The sequence below is a fragment of the Tamandua tetradactyla genome, chromosome 6, assembly GCF_023851605.1.
Source record: "Tamandua tetradactyla isolate mTamTet1 chromosome 6, mTamTet1.pri, whole genome shotgun sequence".
NCBI classification, from domain to species: Eukaryota; Metazoa; Chordata; class Mammalia; order Pilosa; family Myrmecophagidae; genus Tamandua; species Tamandua tetradactyla.
This window is the reverse complement of record NC_135332.1, coordinates 41489471-41509270: the sequence shown is the minus strand read 5'-3', so window position 1 is coordinate 41509270 and position 19800 is coordinate 41489471. Positions and strand designations below refer to the sequence as shown.

General features: G+C 35.3%; 1 protein-coding gene across 8 annotated transcripts in view; it reads right to left on the bottom strand.

The window, feature by feature from the left end:
- Window positions 1-19800, bottom strand: part of INTS2 (integrator complex subunit 2) — a 73179-nt gene that overhangs the window by 53008 nt on the left and 371 nt on the right. For 6 of the 8 annotated variants that reach the window (XR_013177671.1, XM_077164995.1, XM_077164999.1 and 3 more), the window contains exons 2-7: window positions 18359-18665; window positions 17478-17616; window positions 14973-15075; window positions 12630-12743; window positions 8265-8395; window positions 7867-8040 (exon numbers count right to left, since the gene is read on the bottom strand). Coding sequence is in view for 7 of the 8 variants with exons in the window: in XM_077164995.1 (XP_077021110.1) it covers window positions 7867-8040; window positions 8265-8395; window positions 12630-12743; window positions 14973-15075; window positions 17478-17616; window positions 18359-18665 (968 nt within the window). In the remaining variant the exon portion in view is untranslated. Of the gene's footprint in view, window positions 1-7866; window positions 8041-8264; window positions 8396-12629; window positions 12744-14972; window positions 15076-17477; window positions 17617-18358; window positions 18666-19477; window positions 19798-19800 lie in introns of those variants that run through there. The other 2 variants (XM_077164994.1, XM_077164998.1) reach the window with 2 other exon arrangements.

The following is a 19800-nucleotide window of genomic DNA, read 5'->3' as shown; positions in this document are numbered from 1 at the left end:
AAAACAAATCAATCGAGGGAGGATATAAAGAAGGCAAGGAATGAACAAAAAGAAGAAATCGAAAGTGTGAAAAAACAAATCACAGAACTTATGGGAATGAAAGGCACAGTAGAAGAGATGGAAACCTACAATGTCAGATTTCAATAGGGAGAAGATAGGATTAGTGAACTGGAGGACAGACCATCTGAAATCTGACAAGCAAAAGAAAATATAGGGAAAAGAATGGAAAAATATAAGCAGGGACTCAGGGGATTGAATGACAACATGAAGCACATGAATATACGTGTTGTGGGTGTCCCAGAAGGAGAAGAGACGGGAAAAGGAGGAGAAAAACTAATGGAGGAAATGATCACTGAAAATTTCCCAACTCTCATGAAAGACTTAAAATTACAGATGCAAGAACCACAGCATACCCCAAAGAGAATAGATCCAAATAGACAGTTACTAATCAGAATGTCAGATGTCAAAGAGAAAGAATCTTGAAAACAGCAAGAGAAAAACAATCCATCACATACACGGGAAGCCCAATAAGACTATGCATAGATTTCTCAGCAGAAACCATGGAGGCAAGAAGATAATGGGATGATATATTGAAGACACTAAAAGAGAAAAATTGCCAACCAAGAATTCTATATCCAGCAAAACCATCCTTCAAAAATGAGGGGGGGGCGGGCCGCGGTGGCTCAGCGGGCAAAGTGCTTGCCTGCTATGCCGGAGGACCTCGGTTCGATTCCCGGCCCCAGCCCATGTAACAAAAACGGAGAAACAGAATACAATAAAACAAGAAAATGTTTAAAAATGTTTCCCTTTCTTCCTTCCTTCCTTCCTTCTATCCTTCCTTCCTTCTCTCTGTCTTTCCTTTAAAAAAAAAAAAAAAAAAAAAAAAATGAGGGGGAAATTAAAACATCAGCAGACAAAAATTCATTGAGAGAATTTGTGACCAGGAGACCGGCTCTGCAAGAAATACTAAAGGTAGTATTAGAGTCAGGTAAGAAAAGACAGGAGAGAGAGGAATGGAGAAGAGAAGGGAAATGAAGACTATCAGTAAAGGTAAAAAGAAGAAAAATTAGATATGACATATAAAACCCAAAAGGCAAAACAGTAGAAGAGAGAACAGCCCGTATAGTAATAACACTAAATGTTAACAGATTAAAATCCCTAATCAAAAGGACCAGACTGGCAGAATGGATTAAAAAACAGGACCCATCTATATGCTGTCTATAGGAAATGCACCTTAGACGCAAGGATAAACATAGGTTGAAAGTGAAAGGTTGGGAAAAGATATTCCATGAAAATAACAATCAGAAAACAGCAGGAGTAGCTACACTAATATCCAACAAATCAGACTTCAAATGTAAAACAGTTGAAAGAAACAAAGAAGGACACTATGTATTAATAAAAGGAACAATTCAACAAGACATAACAATCATATTTATGCACCAAGCCAGAATGCTCCAAAATATATGAGGCAAACACTGAAAAGAGAAATATACACATCTACTGTAATAGTTGGAGACTTCAATTCCACACTCTCATCAATGGACAGAACATCTAGACAGAGGATCAATAAAGAAACAGAGAATATGAATAATACAATATATGAGCTAGACTTAACAGACATTTATAGGACATTACACCCCACTACAGCAGGATACACCTTTTTCTCAAGTGCTCATGGATCATTCTCAAGGACAGACCATATGCTGGGTCACAAAGCAAGTCTCAATAAATTTAAAAAGACTGAAATCATACAAAACACTTTCTAGGATCATAAGGGAAAGAAGTTGGAAATCAATAATAGGCAGAGTGCCAGAAAATTCACAAATATTTGGAGGCTCAACAGCACACTCTTAAACAACCAGTGGGTCAAGGAAGAAATTACAAGAGAAATCAGTAAATATCTCAAGGCAAATGAAAATGAAACCAACATATCAAAATTTATGGGATGTAACAAAGACAGTGCTAAAAGGGAAATTTATTGCCCTAATGGCCTATATCAAAAAAGAAGAAAGAGCAAAACCCAAGGAATTAACTGTCCACTTGGAAGAACTACAGAAAGAACAGTAAATTAACCTCAAAGCAAGCAAAAGGAAAGAAATAAAGAAGATTAGAGCAGAAATAAATGAAACTGAGAACATGAAAACAATTGAGAAAATCAACAAAACCAGAAGTTGTTCCTATGAGAAAATCAGTAAGATTGATGGACCCTTAGTGAGGCTGACAAAAAGAAGCAAAGAGAGGATGCAAATAAATAAAATCCGCAATGGAAGAGGAGACATAACCACTGACCCCACAGAAATAAAGGAAGTAATGAGAGGATACTATGAACAACTTCATGCTAATAAATACAACAATGTAGATGAAATGGACAACTTCCTAAAAAGGCATGAACAACCAACATTGACTTAAAAAGAAATAGACGACCTTAACAAACCAATCACAAGTAAAGAAATTGAATCAGTCATTGAAGTCAATTTCTTCAGTCAAAAGACTGAATTTCAGTCAAAAAATGAGAAATCAGTCATTTTTGGGGGAAAAGTCATTGGGACTTTTCCCCAAAAAGAAAAGTCCAGGACCAGATGGCCTCACATGTGAAGTCTACCAAACATTCCAGAAAGAATTAGTACCAATCCTGCTCAAACTCTCCAAAAAATTGAAGAGGAGGGAAAGCTGCCTAACTCATTCTATGAAGCCAACATCACCCTCATACCAAAACCAGGCAAAGATATTACAAGAAAAGAAAACTACAGACCAATCTCATTAATGAATATAGATGCAAAAATCCTCAACAAAATTCTAGCAAATAGAATCCAGCAGCACATTAAAAAAATTATACACCATGCCCAAATAGGATTCATCCCAGGTATGCAAGAATGGTTCAACATAAGAAAATCAATTAATGTAATATACCATATCAACAAATCAAAGGAGAAAAACTACATGATCATCTCAATTGATGCAGAAAAGGCGTCTGACAAAATTCAACACCCTTTGCTATTGAAAACACTTCAAAGGATACAGATAGAAGGGAACTTCCTCAACATAATTATAAAGGGAATATATGAAAAAGCCACAGCTAAAATCACCCACAATGGGGAAAAACTTTCCCCCTAAGATCAGGAACAAGACAAGGATGTCCACTATCATCATTGTTAGTCAACATTATGTTGGAAGTTCTAGCCTGAGCAATTAGACAAGAAAAAGAAATACAAGACATCAAAATTGGAAAGGAAGAAGTAAAACTCTCACTGTTTGTAGATGATATGATACTCTATGTCTAAAACCCTGTGTGCTGGTTTGAAAGAATGTATGCCCACTAGAAAAGCCATGTTTTAATCTAAATCCCATTTCATAAAGGCAGAATAATCCTTATTCAATACTGTATGTTTGAATGTGTAATTAGATCATCTCCCTGGAGATGCAACCTGATCAAGAGTGACTGTTAAGCTGGATTAGGTGACAACATGTCTCCTCCCATTTGGGTGGGTCTTGATAAGTTTCTGGATCCTATAAAAGAAGAAAGATTCAGAGAGCAGAGCAGAATGACATAGCCACGAGAAGCAGAGTCCACCAGCCAGCATGCTTTGGACATGAAGAAGCAAAATGCCTCCCGGAGAGCTTCATGAAACAGGGAGCCAGGAGAAGAAGCTAGCAGATGATGTTGTGTTCATCATGTGCCCTTCCAGATGAGAGAGGAAACCTGTGTCCACCATGTGCTTTTCCAAATGAGAGAGAAATTCTGACTCTGTTCAATCAGCCTTCTTGAACCAAGGTATCTTTCCCTGGATGCCTTAGATTAGACATTTCTACAGACTTGTTTTAATTGGGACATTTTCTTGGCCTTAGAACTGTAAACTAGCAACTTATTAAATTCCCCTTTTTAAAAGCCATTCCATTTCTGGTATATTGCATTCCAGCAGCTAGCAAACTAGAACACCCTGAAAAATCCACATCAAAACTAATAGAGCTAATAAATGAGTACAGCAAAGTGGCAGGTTACAAGATCAACACTCAAAAATCTGTAGTGTTTCTGTAATGAACAATCTGACGGGGGAAAATTCCAAGAAAAAAATTCCATTTACAATTGCAATCAAAAGAATAAAATATTTAGGAATAAATTTAACTAAAGATACAATAGACCTATACAAAGAACACTACAAGAAATTGTTAAAAGAAATCACAGAAGACCTAAATAAATGGAAGGGTATACTGTGTTCATGGATTGGAAGACTAAATATAGTTAAGATGTCAATACTACCTAAATTGATCTACAGATTCAATGACAATACCAATTAAAATCCAAAAAACTTACTTTTCAAAAATAGAAAAACCAATAACCAAATTTATTTGGAGGGGTAGGGTGCCCCGAATAGCTAAAAATATTCTGAGAAAGAAAAATGAAGTTGGAGGCCTCACACTACCTGACTTTAAGGCGTATTATGAAGCTACAGTGGTCAAAACAGTATGGTACTGGCATAAAGATAGACACACTGACCAATGGAATCGAATAGAGTGTTCAGATATAGACCTTCTCATCTATGGACAACTGAACTTTGATAAGGCAGTCAAGCCAACTCACCTGGGACAGAACAGTTTCTTCAATAAATGGTTCCTAGAGAACTGGATATTCACATGCAGAAGAATGAAAGAGGATCCTTATTTTACACCCTATACAAAAATTAACTCAAAATGGATCAAAGACCTAAACACTAGATCTAAAACCATAAAACTTTTACAAGAAAATTCAGGGAAATATCTTATTAATCTTTCCCTGATAAATAATCCTTCCTTATTAATCTTTTCCCTGATATTTAATAAGATAATAAATATCTTATTAAACTGCCTCTTAATAGGAGGCAGTTTCCTAAATCTTACACCCAAAGCACGAGCATTGAAGAAAGAAAGAAATAAATGGGAACTCCTCAAAATTAAATACTTTTGTGCATCAAAGATCTTCATTAAGAAAGTAAAAAGACAGCCTACACAATGGGATACAATATTTGGAAATGATATATCAGATAATGGCCTAGTATCCAGAATAAATAAAGAGATTATTCAACTCAACAACAAAAAGACAGACAACCCAATTACAAAATGGGCAAAAGACATGAACAGACACTTCTCTGAAGAGGAAATACAAATGGTCAAAAGGCACATGAAAAGATGCTCAACTTCCCTGGCTACTAGGGAAATGCAAATCAAAACCACAATGAGATATCACCACACCCACCAGAATGGCCATTATCAATAAAACAGAAAATGACAAGTGCTGGAGAGGATGTGGAGAAAGAGGCACACTTATCCACTATTGGTGGGAATGTCAAATGGTACAACCGCTGTGGAAGGCAGTGTGGCGGTTCCTCAGGAAGAAAGTATAGCATTACCATAAGACCCAGCAACACCATTGCTAGGTATCTACTCAGAGGACATGAGGGCAAGAACATAAACAGACATTTACACACCAATGTTTATAGAAGCATGATTTACAATTGCCAAGAGATGGAAACAGCCAAAATGTCCACCAATAGATGAGTGGCTAAACAAGCTGTGGTATGTACATATGATGGAATATCATTCAGCTGTAAGAAAGAATAAAGTCATGAAGCATGTAACAACATGGATGGACCTTAAGGACATTATGCTGAGTGAGATTAGCCAGAAACAAAAGGACAAATACTGTATGGTCTCGTTGATATGAACTGACATTAGCAAATGAACTTGGAGAATTTCAGTTGGTAACAGAGACTATCAGGAGATAGAAATAGGGTAGATATTGGGTAATGGAGCTGAAGGGATACAGATTGAGCAACAGGACTGATTGTAAAAATTCAAAAATGGATAGCACAATACTACCTAACTGTAATACAATAATGTTAGAAAACTGAATGAAGCTGAATGTGAGAATGGTAGAGGGTGGAGGTCTGGGGGCACAAATGAAATCAGAAGGAAAGATAGACAATAAAGACTGAGATGGTATAATCTAGGAATGCTTAGAGTGTATAATGATAGTGACTAAATGTGCAAATTTAAAAATGTTTCTGCATGAGGAAGAACAAAGGAATGTCAATAATACAGGGTGTTGAAAATAGATAGCAATTAATATTTTAAAACTTTAACGTATATGTGAGACAAGCAAAAAATGTTTATTTGGTACAAAATTTATACTTTGACTAGTGCATTTCCTAATATAACTTATGTGGACAGCTTAATCAAACATCATAGTACTTGGAACCTTGCATAGGGCAGAGATTTTGTAGGTTTGTCCAGAGTGATGCCCAGATAAATCCCAGAGCGATTTGAACAGTGAATAGGGAAGTATTTGCACAGTCCCCTAAGGGTAATTGTGAGAAAGGGGGAGAATTCAACTTCCCTAAGTGGAGAATTCTTGATATTCTCACAGGCAGTAGGAACAGTCAAAGCAATAGGCTGAGCGTCCAATCTTAGGGCTGGTTCATATGAAACTTAATCCTGCAAAGCATAGGCTAAGCCTACTTAAAATTAGACCTAAGAGTCACCCCTAAGAGAACCTCTTCTGTTGCTCAGATGTGGCCTCTCTCTGAGCAAGCAAACTCACTGCCCTCCCCCTCTCTACATGGAACATGACTCCCAGGGGTGTGGACCTTCCTGGCAACAAGGGACAGAAATCCTAGAATGAGCTGGAACTCAGCATCAAGGGATTGAGAAAATCTTCTTGACCAAAAGGGGGAAGAGCGAAATGCAACAAAATGAAGTGTCAGTGGCTGAGAGATTCCAAACAGAGTTGAGAGGTTATCCTGGAGGTTATTCTTACTCATTAAACAGATATCACCTGTTTAGTTAAGGTGTGATGGAGAGGCTGGAGGGAAGTGCTGGGAGATGTGGAGCTGTGCTCCAGTGGCCATGTTTCTTGAAGATAATTGTATGATGATATGGCGGTCACAGTGTGACTGTGTGGTTGTGAGAGCCTTGTGTCTGATGCTCCTTTTGTCTATCTTATCGATAGACAAGTAAAACATATGGATTAAAAATAACTAAATAATAGGGGGAACAAATGTTAAAATAAATTTAGTAGATTGAAATGCTGGTGATAGGTGAAGGGGAGGGGTAAGGGGTATGGTATGTATGAATTTTTTTGTTTTCCTTTTATTGCTGTTTCTAAATTGATGCAGATGTTATAATAAATGTTCATGCTGAAGAATATACAACTATGTGATGGTAGTGTGAGTTACTGATCCTATAACAAGAACGGAATGATCATATGATAAGAATGTTTGTGTTTGTATGTGGTTATTTATCATAAATAAAAAATAAATTAATTTTAAAAATATATATTAAGACATTATTTGCCTTCTTTATTCTCATTCTCTCATGAGTATATAGTGTAGTTTTCCCAAAGGCTTGTAATAAGCCAGACACTAAGGAAATGTGCAAAAATGTAAGATGATAATATACTCCTTGCTAAATTATTTTTTTTTCCATAAAAATTACATATGTTCACATTTAATGGGGTTATTGGTTTTTTGTTTTGTTTTCTTTTGCTTTGGATATATGAGCTCAAAACTGAACCCATGTCTCTTGTATGGCAGGTGAGCATTCTACCACCGAACCACCTGTGTACCTGCTATTACTGTTATTTTTAAATGAATTAAATACATATTTCAAGAATTTCCACTTTAATTTCTAATATGTCAAATATCAACAGATAAAAGCCACATACACAAAAAGCTCTTTGAAGTCCTCCATGATTTTTAAAAATGCAAAGCAATCCTGAGACCAAGAAGTTTGAGGACCACTGATCTAAGGATATCATCCTAAAATTGCTTCTTACTCTTTTAGCAATTGCCAATACTACCTGACCCTTAGCCTATAAAGATATTCATTCCTCACCTGCTGTCCATTTCGAATAAAAGTTCCAAACCAAGTCCGGACTTTGGCATTTGTTCCAAGAAGCAAACCACTAACAAAACAAACCAAATCACTCACTCCATCTTCACATGCTTCATTTTTAGTATGATCTAATGTCAAAGCCACTCCAAGGCCTGGTAAGTGACATTCTTCCACCTAACACAGCAAGAAAAAAAACTGAACTCAATGTTATAAAGAAAAGTGCCAGGATGCTTTAGAATGACATATTTCACAAAACATAAACACCCAAATAAAAAGGTAGCACAATCCAGTATATCACTAAAATTCCCAAGCCCTATGGAATTCTCAAGCCATCTTGAGGAAAGTTCTTGATCATAATATAAAAGCCTTTTTCTCATAAAAATAACAAGATCTCTTACCACCATGCCGCGGACCTTGAGGGCCTGAGAAGGATTCATTTTACATAAGAAGCGTAAGGCATCTGTCCTACGCCTTCCTCCAAGACTTTCCTCATCTTGTCGTTCTCCATTCTTGATCAGACCCCTACAAACTGAATATTTAAGAACTTCTATTACTTTAAGATTTGAAGTAAGACATTAAACACAGTTCATTCAGCTTTGAGAATCATTAATTTATGCAGATTAGACACTACAGAAGAAAAGGGCACTAGAAAATGGCAGCGAAATTCACCAAAATAAGCAAAAGATGAAAAGAGACTTAAAAAATAAACAGCGACCTGTGGGGCAATATCAAGCAGTAAAACATGCTTGTAACTAGAGTCTCAGAAAGATGGATCAGAAAAAAATATTTGAAGAAATAACAGGTACAATTTTTCCAAGTCTGATGAAACTATGAACTGTGACATTCAACGACCCATGAAATACAAACACAAAGAAACTCATACCAAAATGCATCATAATGATTCAAATTCATCAAATTTCTGATAAAGAAAAATCTTAAAGGCAGCCAGAGGAAAAAAGAAATGTTACATATAGAAAAGTAGAGATGAAAATTACAACAAACAGAATGACATTTTTAAACCGCTAAAAGAAAACATTAACCTAATTTTTCACTCAGTGAAAATAACTTCCAAATAACTTCCAAAAATGAAGGCAAAGTGAAGGTTTCTGTTCAGATAAACAAAAGCTGGGAAAGATCTGTTGCTAGCAAGTCTCCACTACAAGACATGTAAAAGAAGTTCTTCAAACTAAATGGAAATTATACCAGATGGAAACGTAGGTCTATACCGAGGAATAAAGAAAACAAAAAATGGTAAGTGGATAAATAAAAAGACTTTTTCTTCATTTTTTAGCTCTTCAAAATGTATTTATCATTAAGCAGATATCACCTTGTTATTCAAGATGTAATGGAGAGGCTGGAGGGAACTGCCTGAAAATGTAGAGCTGTGTTCCAGTAGCCACGTTTCTTGAAGATGATTGTGTAATGATATAGCTTTCATAATGTGACTGCGTGATTGTGAAAACCTTGTGTCTGATGCTCCTTTTACCTACCTTGTCAACAGACGATTAGAACATATGGAATAAAAATAAATAATAGGGGGAACATACGTTAAAATAAATTTAGTTTGAAATGGGAGTGATCAATGAAAGGGAGGGGTAGGAGGTATGGTATGTACAATTTTTTTTTTCTGTTTTCGTTTTATTTCTTTTTCTGTTGTCTTATTTCTTTTTCTGAATTGATGCAAATGTTCTAAGAAATGATCATGATGATGAATATGCAACTATGTGATGATATTGTGAATTACTGATTATATATATAGAACAGAATGATCAAAATAGGAAAGTTTGCATTTATTTGGTGTTTTTTGTATTTAAAAAAATAAAAAAATAATAATTGAAATATATATATATTTATCTGTTTAAGCAAAAATAATAATGTAGTCTGGGATTGATAACACATGTGGAAATAAAATTTATGTCAACAACAGAACGAAGAAAAGGAGGAGCGAAATAGAAATATATTACATTATATATGAAGGCAGACTATCATAACTTAAAGTTGCATACTGTAAACCTTAGAGCAATCTCTAAAAAATAAAGCAAAAGTTATTAGAGATAAAATGGAATCCTAAAATAATTTCAATCCCAAAAAAGAAAGGAAAAGAGAAAAAAAATTCAACAAATAGAAAGATGTAAGACATAAACCTAACCTTCACAACAATCATATTAAAGGTAAATGATCTCAGCACAGAGATTTCAGCTAGATTTTAAAAGGCAAGACCAAACTATATCCACCAACAAAAAATTATCTTTAAACACAAAGACAGATTAAAAAAATTTTAATGGAAATATATATATATATATGCCATGCAAACACTAAGAATAATAGAGTTGGTATGGCTGTATTAATATATCAGATAAAGCAGACTTCAGAATGAGGAATATTACCAGGGATAAAGAAGGACATTTCATTTTTTCAAAAGGCTCATTTCATAAGAAGAACATAATCAAATAAAACAGCTTCAAAGTACAAGAAATAAAAACACAGAAATGAAAGGAGAAATAGACAAATCCACAGTTACGATTGAGGACAAAAATCCTCTCAGTAACTGCTAGAACAAGAAGACAGAAAATCAACAAGGACACAGTTCAAAAGGGCTTTCACACACCATGTGATATTCAATAAATCTTTTAGAAAAGTAAGGGGACTATAATTGTCAATATCTCCATTTTACAGATGAAAAGTTAAATATCTTAAAAGAGATCACACAATGAATGAATGACAAAGCTAGGAAAGTTGAGGTCAGATCATTGGTTTTGAATGCCTGGCTCCCATTTCACAAATTGCTTTCTTCAACAAATATTGTTTTTATTTTTATATCACACAAACCCAAACAAATAATCTTCAATCACTAATAATATGAAATAGAGGTTAAAAATTGTACCTTATTTTCCTCAATTTCTACCCTATAACTTTTCCACAAACTGACAGCAATAAGGCTAACAAACGTCTGATCACAGGCACTTCTAATTATATATATCTCATTATTCTCTGGCTATTTCAGATGTATGTCCCTCTCTTTTGCTCCCTGAACACATCCTCTATTTCTTTAGGATTTTTTAATGTCCTCGAATAGTACTGGTGACTGATGACCAAAAAAAAAAAAAACACTAACTGCATTAAATTTAAAATCTCAGTACAATTTCGAAATCTATAAACTTAATATTTCTACAATGGATACTCACTTTCAAAAGACAAATCTCAAATAAATCCCCATAAATGTTTTTTCTTAGTTCAAAATCATAGGTCCTTAAAGAAATCAGAATATAGGGCAAAAAATGATAGTGTATATACTCTAGCACTTTACCTACTGTATGGGACCAAAGGCAGAGAGGTTTATCGTGTCTAGAACCTAAGCTTTCTGTAACACACAATCTAAACTGACCTGTCTGGATAGCTCATTTAAACAACCTAAACACATGGAACTCAAAACAGGAATCAGGTCTTGTAATTCTGTATAGCTTAATATAATACCCAGAGACATCTCAGACTATCATGGACTGATAATTAAAAAGTATTGGTAGAATCCCTTGAGGGACTGGAGAAAAAAATATGGAAATATTAAATTTCCCCATCTGGGACACCCTTGGAACTCTTTCAAACACAAGGGACTCCCAAGAAATTAGGCATACCCTTAATTTTGAGGCTTGCCCTTACGAAACTTATTTCCATAGTGGAGAAGCTAAGACTATTTGTAATTATACCTAAGAGTTGCTTCCAGGAAATTTCTTTTGTTGCTCAGATGTGGTCTCTCTCTCTTTAAACCCAACTCTACAAACAAATTTATTACCCTCCCCACTACACAGGACAAAACATTCAGGGGTGAGAGTCTCTCTGACAATATGGGACATGACTCCCAAGGATGTCTGTCTCTAGCAACGTGGGATTGACAATGCCTTCCAGGGGGAAAATATAACAAAAAAAGGTATCAGTGGCTAAGAGAGCTCAAATGGAGTCGAGACACTATTCTGGATGCTACTCTCTTATGCAAACTTCAGTTAAGATATTGCTAATTGCCATGGTTTACCATACTCAACAAACATCATTCCTGTTAATACTAAAAAGCACCTAAGGCTCTAACTGAGACTCTACAAGTTTCATGTACAAAGTTTACTTCCTTGAAACCTATACTCTCCATAGGGTTCTTAGGCCAGATAAAACCTGAAACCCAGAAGGCCCACCTCTCCAAGAATATCAACTAATTCAATTACCCTATCCTATACTGCTGACTCCCCTTTCCAACATGAAAAAGTTAGAAAGGGCATAGGCCAAAGACCGTTATACTTTGGGAGTAGGATGAAAAGAGGAGAAATTATAACAGAGAAGATAGGATTTAACAAACAAGTATAACTGCTGAATCACTATAATGATATTGCTTCTAGATTCCAGTGTTTTGGAGCAGCTAGAAGGGAAAACCTGAAAATGTGAAATGGTAGCCCATACCAAACTATGAAGTCTGTTCCATGATATTTGCTAAAGTGTACTCTAATAATTACCTTCTTTTTTTTTGTATATATGTTATATTTCACAATAAAAAATGTTTAAGGCCGGGCCACAGTGGCTCAGGAGGCAGAGTTCTTGCCTGCCATGCCAGAGACCCAGGTTCGATTCCCAGTGCCTGCCCATGCAAAAAAAAAAACAGTTAAAAAAAATTAAGACTAGAAAACCTTTAACATGATTAAACACAACTAATCTTTTTAAAAAAAAACCATAGGTACTACATATGCTCAAACAAATCTCTTCAATATCCCATTTTTATTTACCTTCATTAAAACTATCAGGAACATTGGCCACCAAGAGACATAAGAACCAGGCACCATTTCTAACATGTAGCAAGGCTTCAGCTACATCAACTATAGGAAGCAGGGAAGGGAGCTCTATAAGAAAACAAAGTCAATATTACTACTAAGGATTGACATTTCACCATATACCTTAAACATCTTTTGACATTTTACAGATGTCATCTAAAATCAATTTAATTAAAGTACTTAAATTTCATATTCTAAAATTAAGCTGTCCAATAAAATAGCCATTAGCCACATGTAGCTATTTAAATGTAAATGTAAATTAATTAAAATTAAATTTAGTTTAAAATAGTTCATTTCCTCAGTCCACATTAGCCATAATTCAAGTGTTCCATATCCACACATGACTAGTGGCTTCTGTATTGAACAGCACAACAGAGAACATTTTCATCACTGCAGAAAGTTCCATTGGACAGAACTGGTCTATAAAGTCCTTTTCATGAAAATATTCTTTGCATTTTTATATCCTTTATCTTTTCATTCTGATCATACATGCCTATTAGAAAGAGTTTTAAAAATAGAAAAAGGTGTAAAGAAGGAAATTAAAACCAGCTCTAATCCCATCACTCATAGCTAATAATTTCAAGTATTTTATTTTTATTCCCCCATGTGTATTGTTTTTGCTTTAACTTTTAATAAAATTGGGATTATATTCTACTTTCCACTTCGCCCTTTGCTTTTCTTCATTTAATATACTGTAAAAATTTTCCAAAATCATTTAAATTTCTTCAAATATACCATTTTAATCGTTATACAATATTCCATACTCTGATAAAATTTACTTAGTCATTATCTATTTTTTTCATTTTTAAATAGTTTTATTCACACATCATACAATCCAGCCTAAGTATATAGACATGCCTTCACCACCATGCTCTATCTGAAGACATTTCCTTTTCTTCCACAAAGAATCCATACCCCTTTTCCAATCTACCTGCTGACATTTAGTTTTTTGTTTTTGTTCTTTTTTTAGCATGGGCAGGCACCAGGAATCAAATCCGGGTCTCCGGCATGGCAGACGAGAACTCTACCTGCTGAGCCACCGTGGCCCGCCCTGACATTTAGTTTTGGCGTAATGCCTTTGTCACATTCATTGGAAGCATATTACAATGCTACCACTGACAACAGACCCAAGCTTGCATTGATTTTACTTTTTCCCATATACCATCTATTTTCAACACCCTGTAATATTGACATTTCTTTGTTCTTCCTCATGCAAAAACATTTTTTGTTAGTACATTGAATCACCATCATTGTACACGCTAGGCATTCCTAAATTATACCATCTCAGTCTTTATCCTCTATCTTTCCTTCCAGTTTCACATGTGCCCCCCTTCTCCCTCTATCATACTCACATTCAGCTTCAATCAGTGTACTTACATTATTGTACTACAACCAGGTAGCATTGTGCTAGTCATTTTTGAATTTTTATAATTGGTCCTGTTGCACAATCTGTATTCCTTCAGCACCAATTACCCAATCTCTACGGTATTTCTATCTTCTAATAATCCTGTGTTCTTAACTGAAATTCTCCAAGGTCACTCAATGTTACTTCATATCAGTGAGATCATACAGTATTTGTCCTTTTGTTTCTGGCTAATTTTACTCAGCATAATGTCCTCAAGATCTATCCATATTGTTACATGCTTCATGACTTTATTCTGTCTTACAGCTGTGGAATATACCATCGTGTATATACCACTCATCCATTGATGGACATTTGAGCTATTTCCATCTCTTGGCAATTGAAAACAATGCTGCTATAAACATGGGTGTGCAAATGTATGTTTGTGTCCTTGCCTTCACGTCCTCTGAATAGATACCTAGCAATGGGATTGCTGGATCATATGACAATTATACTGAGCTTCCTGAGGAACTGCCAAACTGCCTTCCACAGCAGTTGTATCATTTTACATTCCTCCCCACAACGGATAAATGTGCCTCTTTCTCCACATCCTCTCCATAGTCATTGTCTATTATTGGTCATTTTGACTTACACATTCAAGGTGTGTATATATGTGTGTGTGTGTATGTATATATATATGCGTGTGTGTACATATATATATATATGTACACACACACATACACACACACGCTTTTTTTTTTTTTACATGGGTAGGCACTGGGAATCAAACCTGGGTCTCTGGCATGGCAGGCAAGTATTCTACCACTGAGCCACAGTCGCATTGCCCTCAAGGTATATTTTACTAGATGATCCTTAAAATAACTCAGTTTAGTAATACAGTATCATTTAACAAGAAACTATATTTGAAATAAACTTCAGCACTTAGTACTAAGTACCTGCTTGTAAAATACAAAGTACATCTGCAGCTTCCTCCAAATAGACTGGACTCTCAAAGAGCTCAGAAGACTTGAAAAAAAATTCTCCATTGGACTCAGACACCTAAAAAGAAGAGAAAAGAAAAAGGAAAGTGATAAACTCTGATTAATTACAGTGAATGAATTAAATTAAATCCCTGTTTTTTAAATTATTTAGAGTTCATATTACTTATATACTACAGTAATAAACTGCAACCAATTTAACTGCAATAAGCAGTCATATTAATTATTATTTAGACATGAAAGTATCAGTCTCAAGAACCGATTTCTATCTAAATATTTGGAGACAGCTGGAATTAAGAAATAAGTGAAAGAAATGAACTAAAAATACTACCAACATAAACTGTTACTCAACAATGACAAAAAAACATAAACTTAAAGCAGTGTGACAAATATAAATTCATGTTTGATTCTGAATGAACTGTGGGAAAAACAAAGAATTAAAACTTAGGTCAACAGAAACACCTGCTATCTTTTTGGCAAATTTACTACAGTAGTTTAGTCACCATATTTTCCATCCGCTAAAGAACACCAAACTGAAAAACCAGAAACCTACCATAAGAGAAATGTCACTCATTTTATTAGAGTCAAGTAAGATATTAAGAAAAAGATATGAGGAAAATATTGGTTGAAATTAAAAAGCATTAGCAGCCAAAAGTAGAAGGAAATAAATTTTTCTACTTGAAAGACGCTTTACATAGGTTTGTGACATATCTTTAAAACTTTATCTAAAACTGGCTAAAACCCTCTTACCAGTATTTCTTTGGAAACAGAATTTAATCTTCTTTGTCTACAATATAAAAAACTAAATTTATTTACTACAAATTAACTGTAAATCAAAATTCTACCAGTAATTAACTTTGGCTTCTGAAACTCTGGGCCATTTTAATACGAAGATTCAATTTAGTTCTTTGAATGACAGACCCTTAATGTTAGCAAATTTAAATTTCGGAGTTTTAATTGACCATAATTCAAACAACCATAAGAAAAGGTCCATGCCATAATCTATTATCTTCCTGAGAAAAGAAGTTAAATAGCCTTCATTGATACACAGAAGCAATTCAGTCACTAGTAAGTACAGCTAGGCAATTATCCTACATCCAATTCAGTTTTGATACTCTCACTATAATATATGAGGTAGTTAATGCTCATTGAGGGTCTACAGGAATTACAAACGCATTCAGAATTTAAAAGAATCAGTTATACCTGACTGTACTTTATGGGGGAAATTATATCTTTTAAAAAGCCTATCAAATTTGGTTATTCGTAGAAGTCATGAGACATACCCCTTTCTAAATGTCAAGAACTATTCTGTATGCCCAAAAGAATGGACTTTTTCCATGTATTTTCATATATTTTAGAGAATACTTGGTGATAATAAAGCATATGATTTGTTATTTCATATAAATAGTATCTCCTCAAAATCCCAATAATAGAGAATATAGAATAGATATAACAGAAAAATAGTAATAAAGAAAGTCTTTAAGGCAAGCATTTAAAATCCCTTCAGACTTTGACAGCATGGGATTGACAATGCCATCCTGACCAAAAAGGGGAAAAGAAGTGTAATAAATAAGACATCAGTGGCTGAGAGAGTTCAAATAGAGTTGAGAGGCTACTCTGGAGGCCACTCCTATGGAAGCTTCAGTTAGACATTGCTCCCTATCATAGTTTGCCAAACCCCAACCAAAACCATTCCTGCCAACCCTAAAATACTTAGGGTATTATATGAGATTCTACAAAGGTTCCATGCACTAAGGTTACTTTCCAGAAACCTACAACCTCCAGATGGGTCCCTAGACCAGGTAAGTCCTGAACCCTAGAGGGACCAGGTTCTCCAGAACATCAACTAGTTCCATCCTCCATCCCATATTACCAACATCCCCTTTCAACATGAAAAAGCTAGAATGGGCATAGCCCAAACATTCCTAAAGAGTGGGAGAAAGATCAAAGGTGATGGAGTTATACACAGATGGTAGAATTTAACAAATGAGTATGACTGCTGAATCATTAGATTGATATCTCTTTTAGCCACTAGTCTTGGAGCAGCTAGTAGTAAAAACCTAGAATTGTGGAACTATAACCCATACCAAACTCTGAACTCTGTTTTTCAACTAATTGTTATGATGTACTTTGAAATTTATTGCTTTTGTATATATGTTATTTTTCACAAAAAACTTAAAAAAGTAGATTGTGATGATAAATGCCCAGCTATATGATGATATTGTGAACTATTGATTGCATACTTTGGATGATTACATGGTATGTCACTATATAATATATATCAATTTTTTTAAATGCTATAAAATCCTTCTAGCCTTTGAAAGGAAAACACGTTATCTATTAAATATAAATATGTGTACAAGAAAATATAACCTGCCTGCTTTCATGCCTCTGTTTTTGTTTACCTCTATGTTTAGATACCAAATCATGACATATTTTATGTCGTGATTAAAAGAAAGGTACCTTGTTCATAATTGCCAACAGTTCACTAAGCACAAGACGCAATCGACGAGGTGAATCACTATGCTCAAACTCTAATGTCAGTCCATGCTGAAGCTGAGAAACCAGGATGCTCTCTCCACTGCCTCCTCCAAGTTTATGCCTGATAAAGTGCAAACATGTAAAACAGTAATTATGTACCATACACAGATAGATTGTATGTTAAGAATGTTCATGTTTGCATGTTGTTTTGGTTTAATGAACAAAATAAATTTTAAAAAAAACAGTAATCATGAGAACACTAGTATAGATATAATAGCGTAAAGATTATCTTGTATTGAAATAACCTACAAAAGAATTATGAATTTTAAATGCTCTCTAATATTTCTGAAATATACTTGGCTTGCCTACTTATTTCAGGGATTCATAACCTTTATAAAGACTACATCATAACTGATAGTTACCATCCTCTTATTAATAACAATGGCTCATTATTGGATTCACAATGGACAGGAAAGGAATAACATCTACCCAGAATCAGTAGGAGTCAATGTAAGCTTAGAAAGTGTTTCAGCTGATTCTAAGAAATCTTTCTAATCTGGAGGAATTTATCCTACCCACTTTCCACTGACAGTAATTGGTCTAATCCATTTAGTCCAAATATAAAGTGTATGTGGCCACCTTCTCAAAAAAATATTTTTATAGTAAGGGATTTAAGAGAGCCTAGAGTATTAACTCTAAAAGAAAAGATCTAAATAAAATGCTCTCCAAAGTTCAGGTTCTCATTCTTTTCTTTTCTGGAGGCAAGCATACAATAACAAGCACTAAAAGCTCTGAAAAATTTTTGATTCCCTATTCTTTGGTAATTCCAAGTAAATCCCAATCCATATATTAAATAACATTACCTAAGCTGCTGTTCTTTACTGGCATCCTGTTCCAACGCATGAAAGTCAACAGACAGCAATGCAACAATAGAGTTGACAGCTTCCACACCAGACAGAAGGCGAAGGATAAGTTTTTTATCCTGAGCCCAGCTTTGGCTCTGGTCAGCAGGAGCACAAAGTGCCATCCGCACCAAGCAGGGCAGAAGGAGTCTTAATTCTGGGTCACTTAAAGAAGACAGACGAACAACATCCACTTTTTGCATTGACTCAAAAGCAAAAGGGCTCACAAACTGAAGGCCTGTACACTCAGTCATTATCACTGTTGATCCTAATGGCAAAAAAAAGAAAGCGTATGAAAACCACATGTAAGAACAACCGTCTTTTTAAAAACTCTGCAAAATATGGTGTATCTTTTAAAACTCCCTAGGTTGGCTAATTCCCAGGACAATTAAAGGTTTCTCTCTCCCTGTGTTTCTACTACCATCTGGAAAATGAGAAAACATAGAGTATATTAACGTCTCTTCCAGCCTTAGGAAATCTTCTGCCCTAATATTCTTATTTTACAAAGAAGAAATCTGAAATCCAGATACATTAAGTAGCAGGCATAGAATTAATGGCAAAATCCAAGGCTGGACCTTCATCTATTCCTCATTACGAGATTTTCACCACTATACCAATTAATGCAGTGGTATATAATAGTTGACTACCTTATACTACATGGATCATTACTATAAATAAATACAAAAATGCTGAAATTATGTCTTCTGCCCACTTCGTGATGTTCAGCCAAGGGCAAGTAAAGTTCTTTCATATAAACTTCAGAAGACATGTAAATAAAATTAAATGAATGGTCATAATTAAGAATGCCCTCTTTACCCCTGATCTTCAATTTCACATGGCTACCCGACATATGTAGAGAACAGTTAAGCTTCTCTCTTAGGCTATCCGAGTTGGTAAAAGCACTGATAAATCACCGCACTGGCCAGAAGCAATGCCAGACTCAATCAAGGATGCTGAGGCCCCAACACTATCCTATGTCCCCGTATTACTGAGGAGTAGGGGGAAGCAGCTGCTTTTTTTCACAGCTGTAAAAAGCAGCTCTATAGGTGCAGTTAGCTATGGGAGAAAGACTAGTCCCACTTGGACACTTCTCCGTCATCGGTAGACAGAAGGGGGGAGAAAAGCAGTGAGTCAGTAGTCAGAGCCATCTCAAGACGCAGACAAGCAGAATCGTGCGGTGGTCAGGAACGCTGCTTAAAGCTTAATCAAGAGAAGTTGGTCTTGTAACAAGAGGGGCGGGCTGATGGAACGGAAACGCCAAGACCTAAATGCTCATAGGTCTCGTCCCGGGCGTAACTAGAACCAGTCCCTCAGGCAGAAGAAACGTCAGGCCGGCTGCTGACACCGACCGGGTAACGCGCTGAAGCTGAGACCCAGAAGCCTCATACCTTAAGATCTTTAAC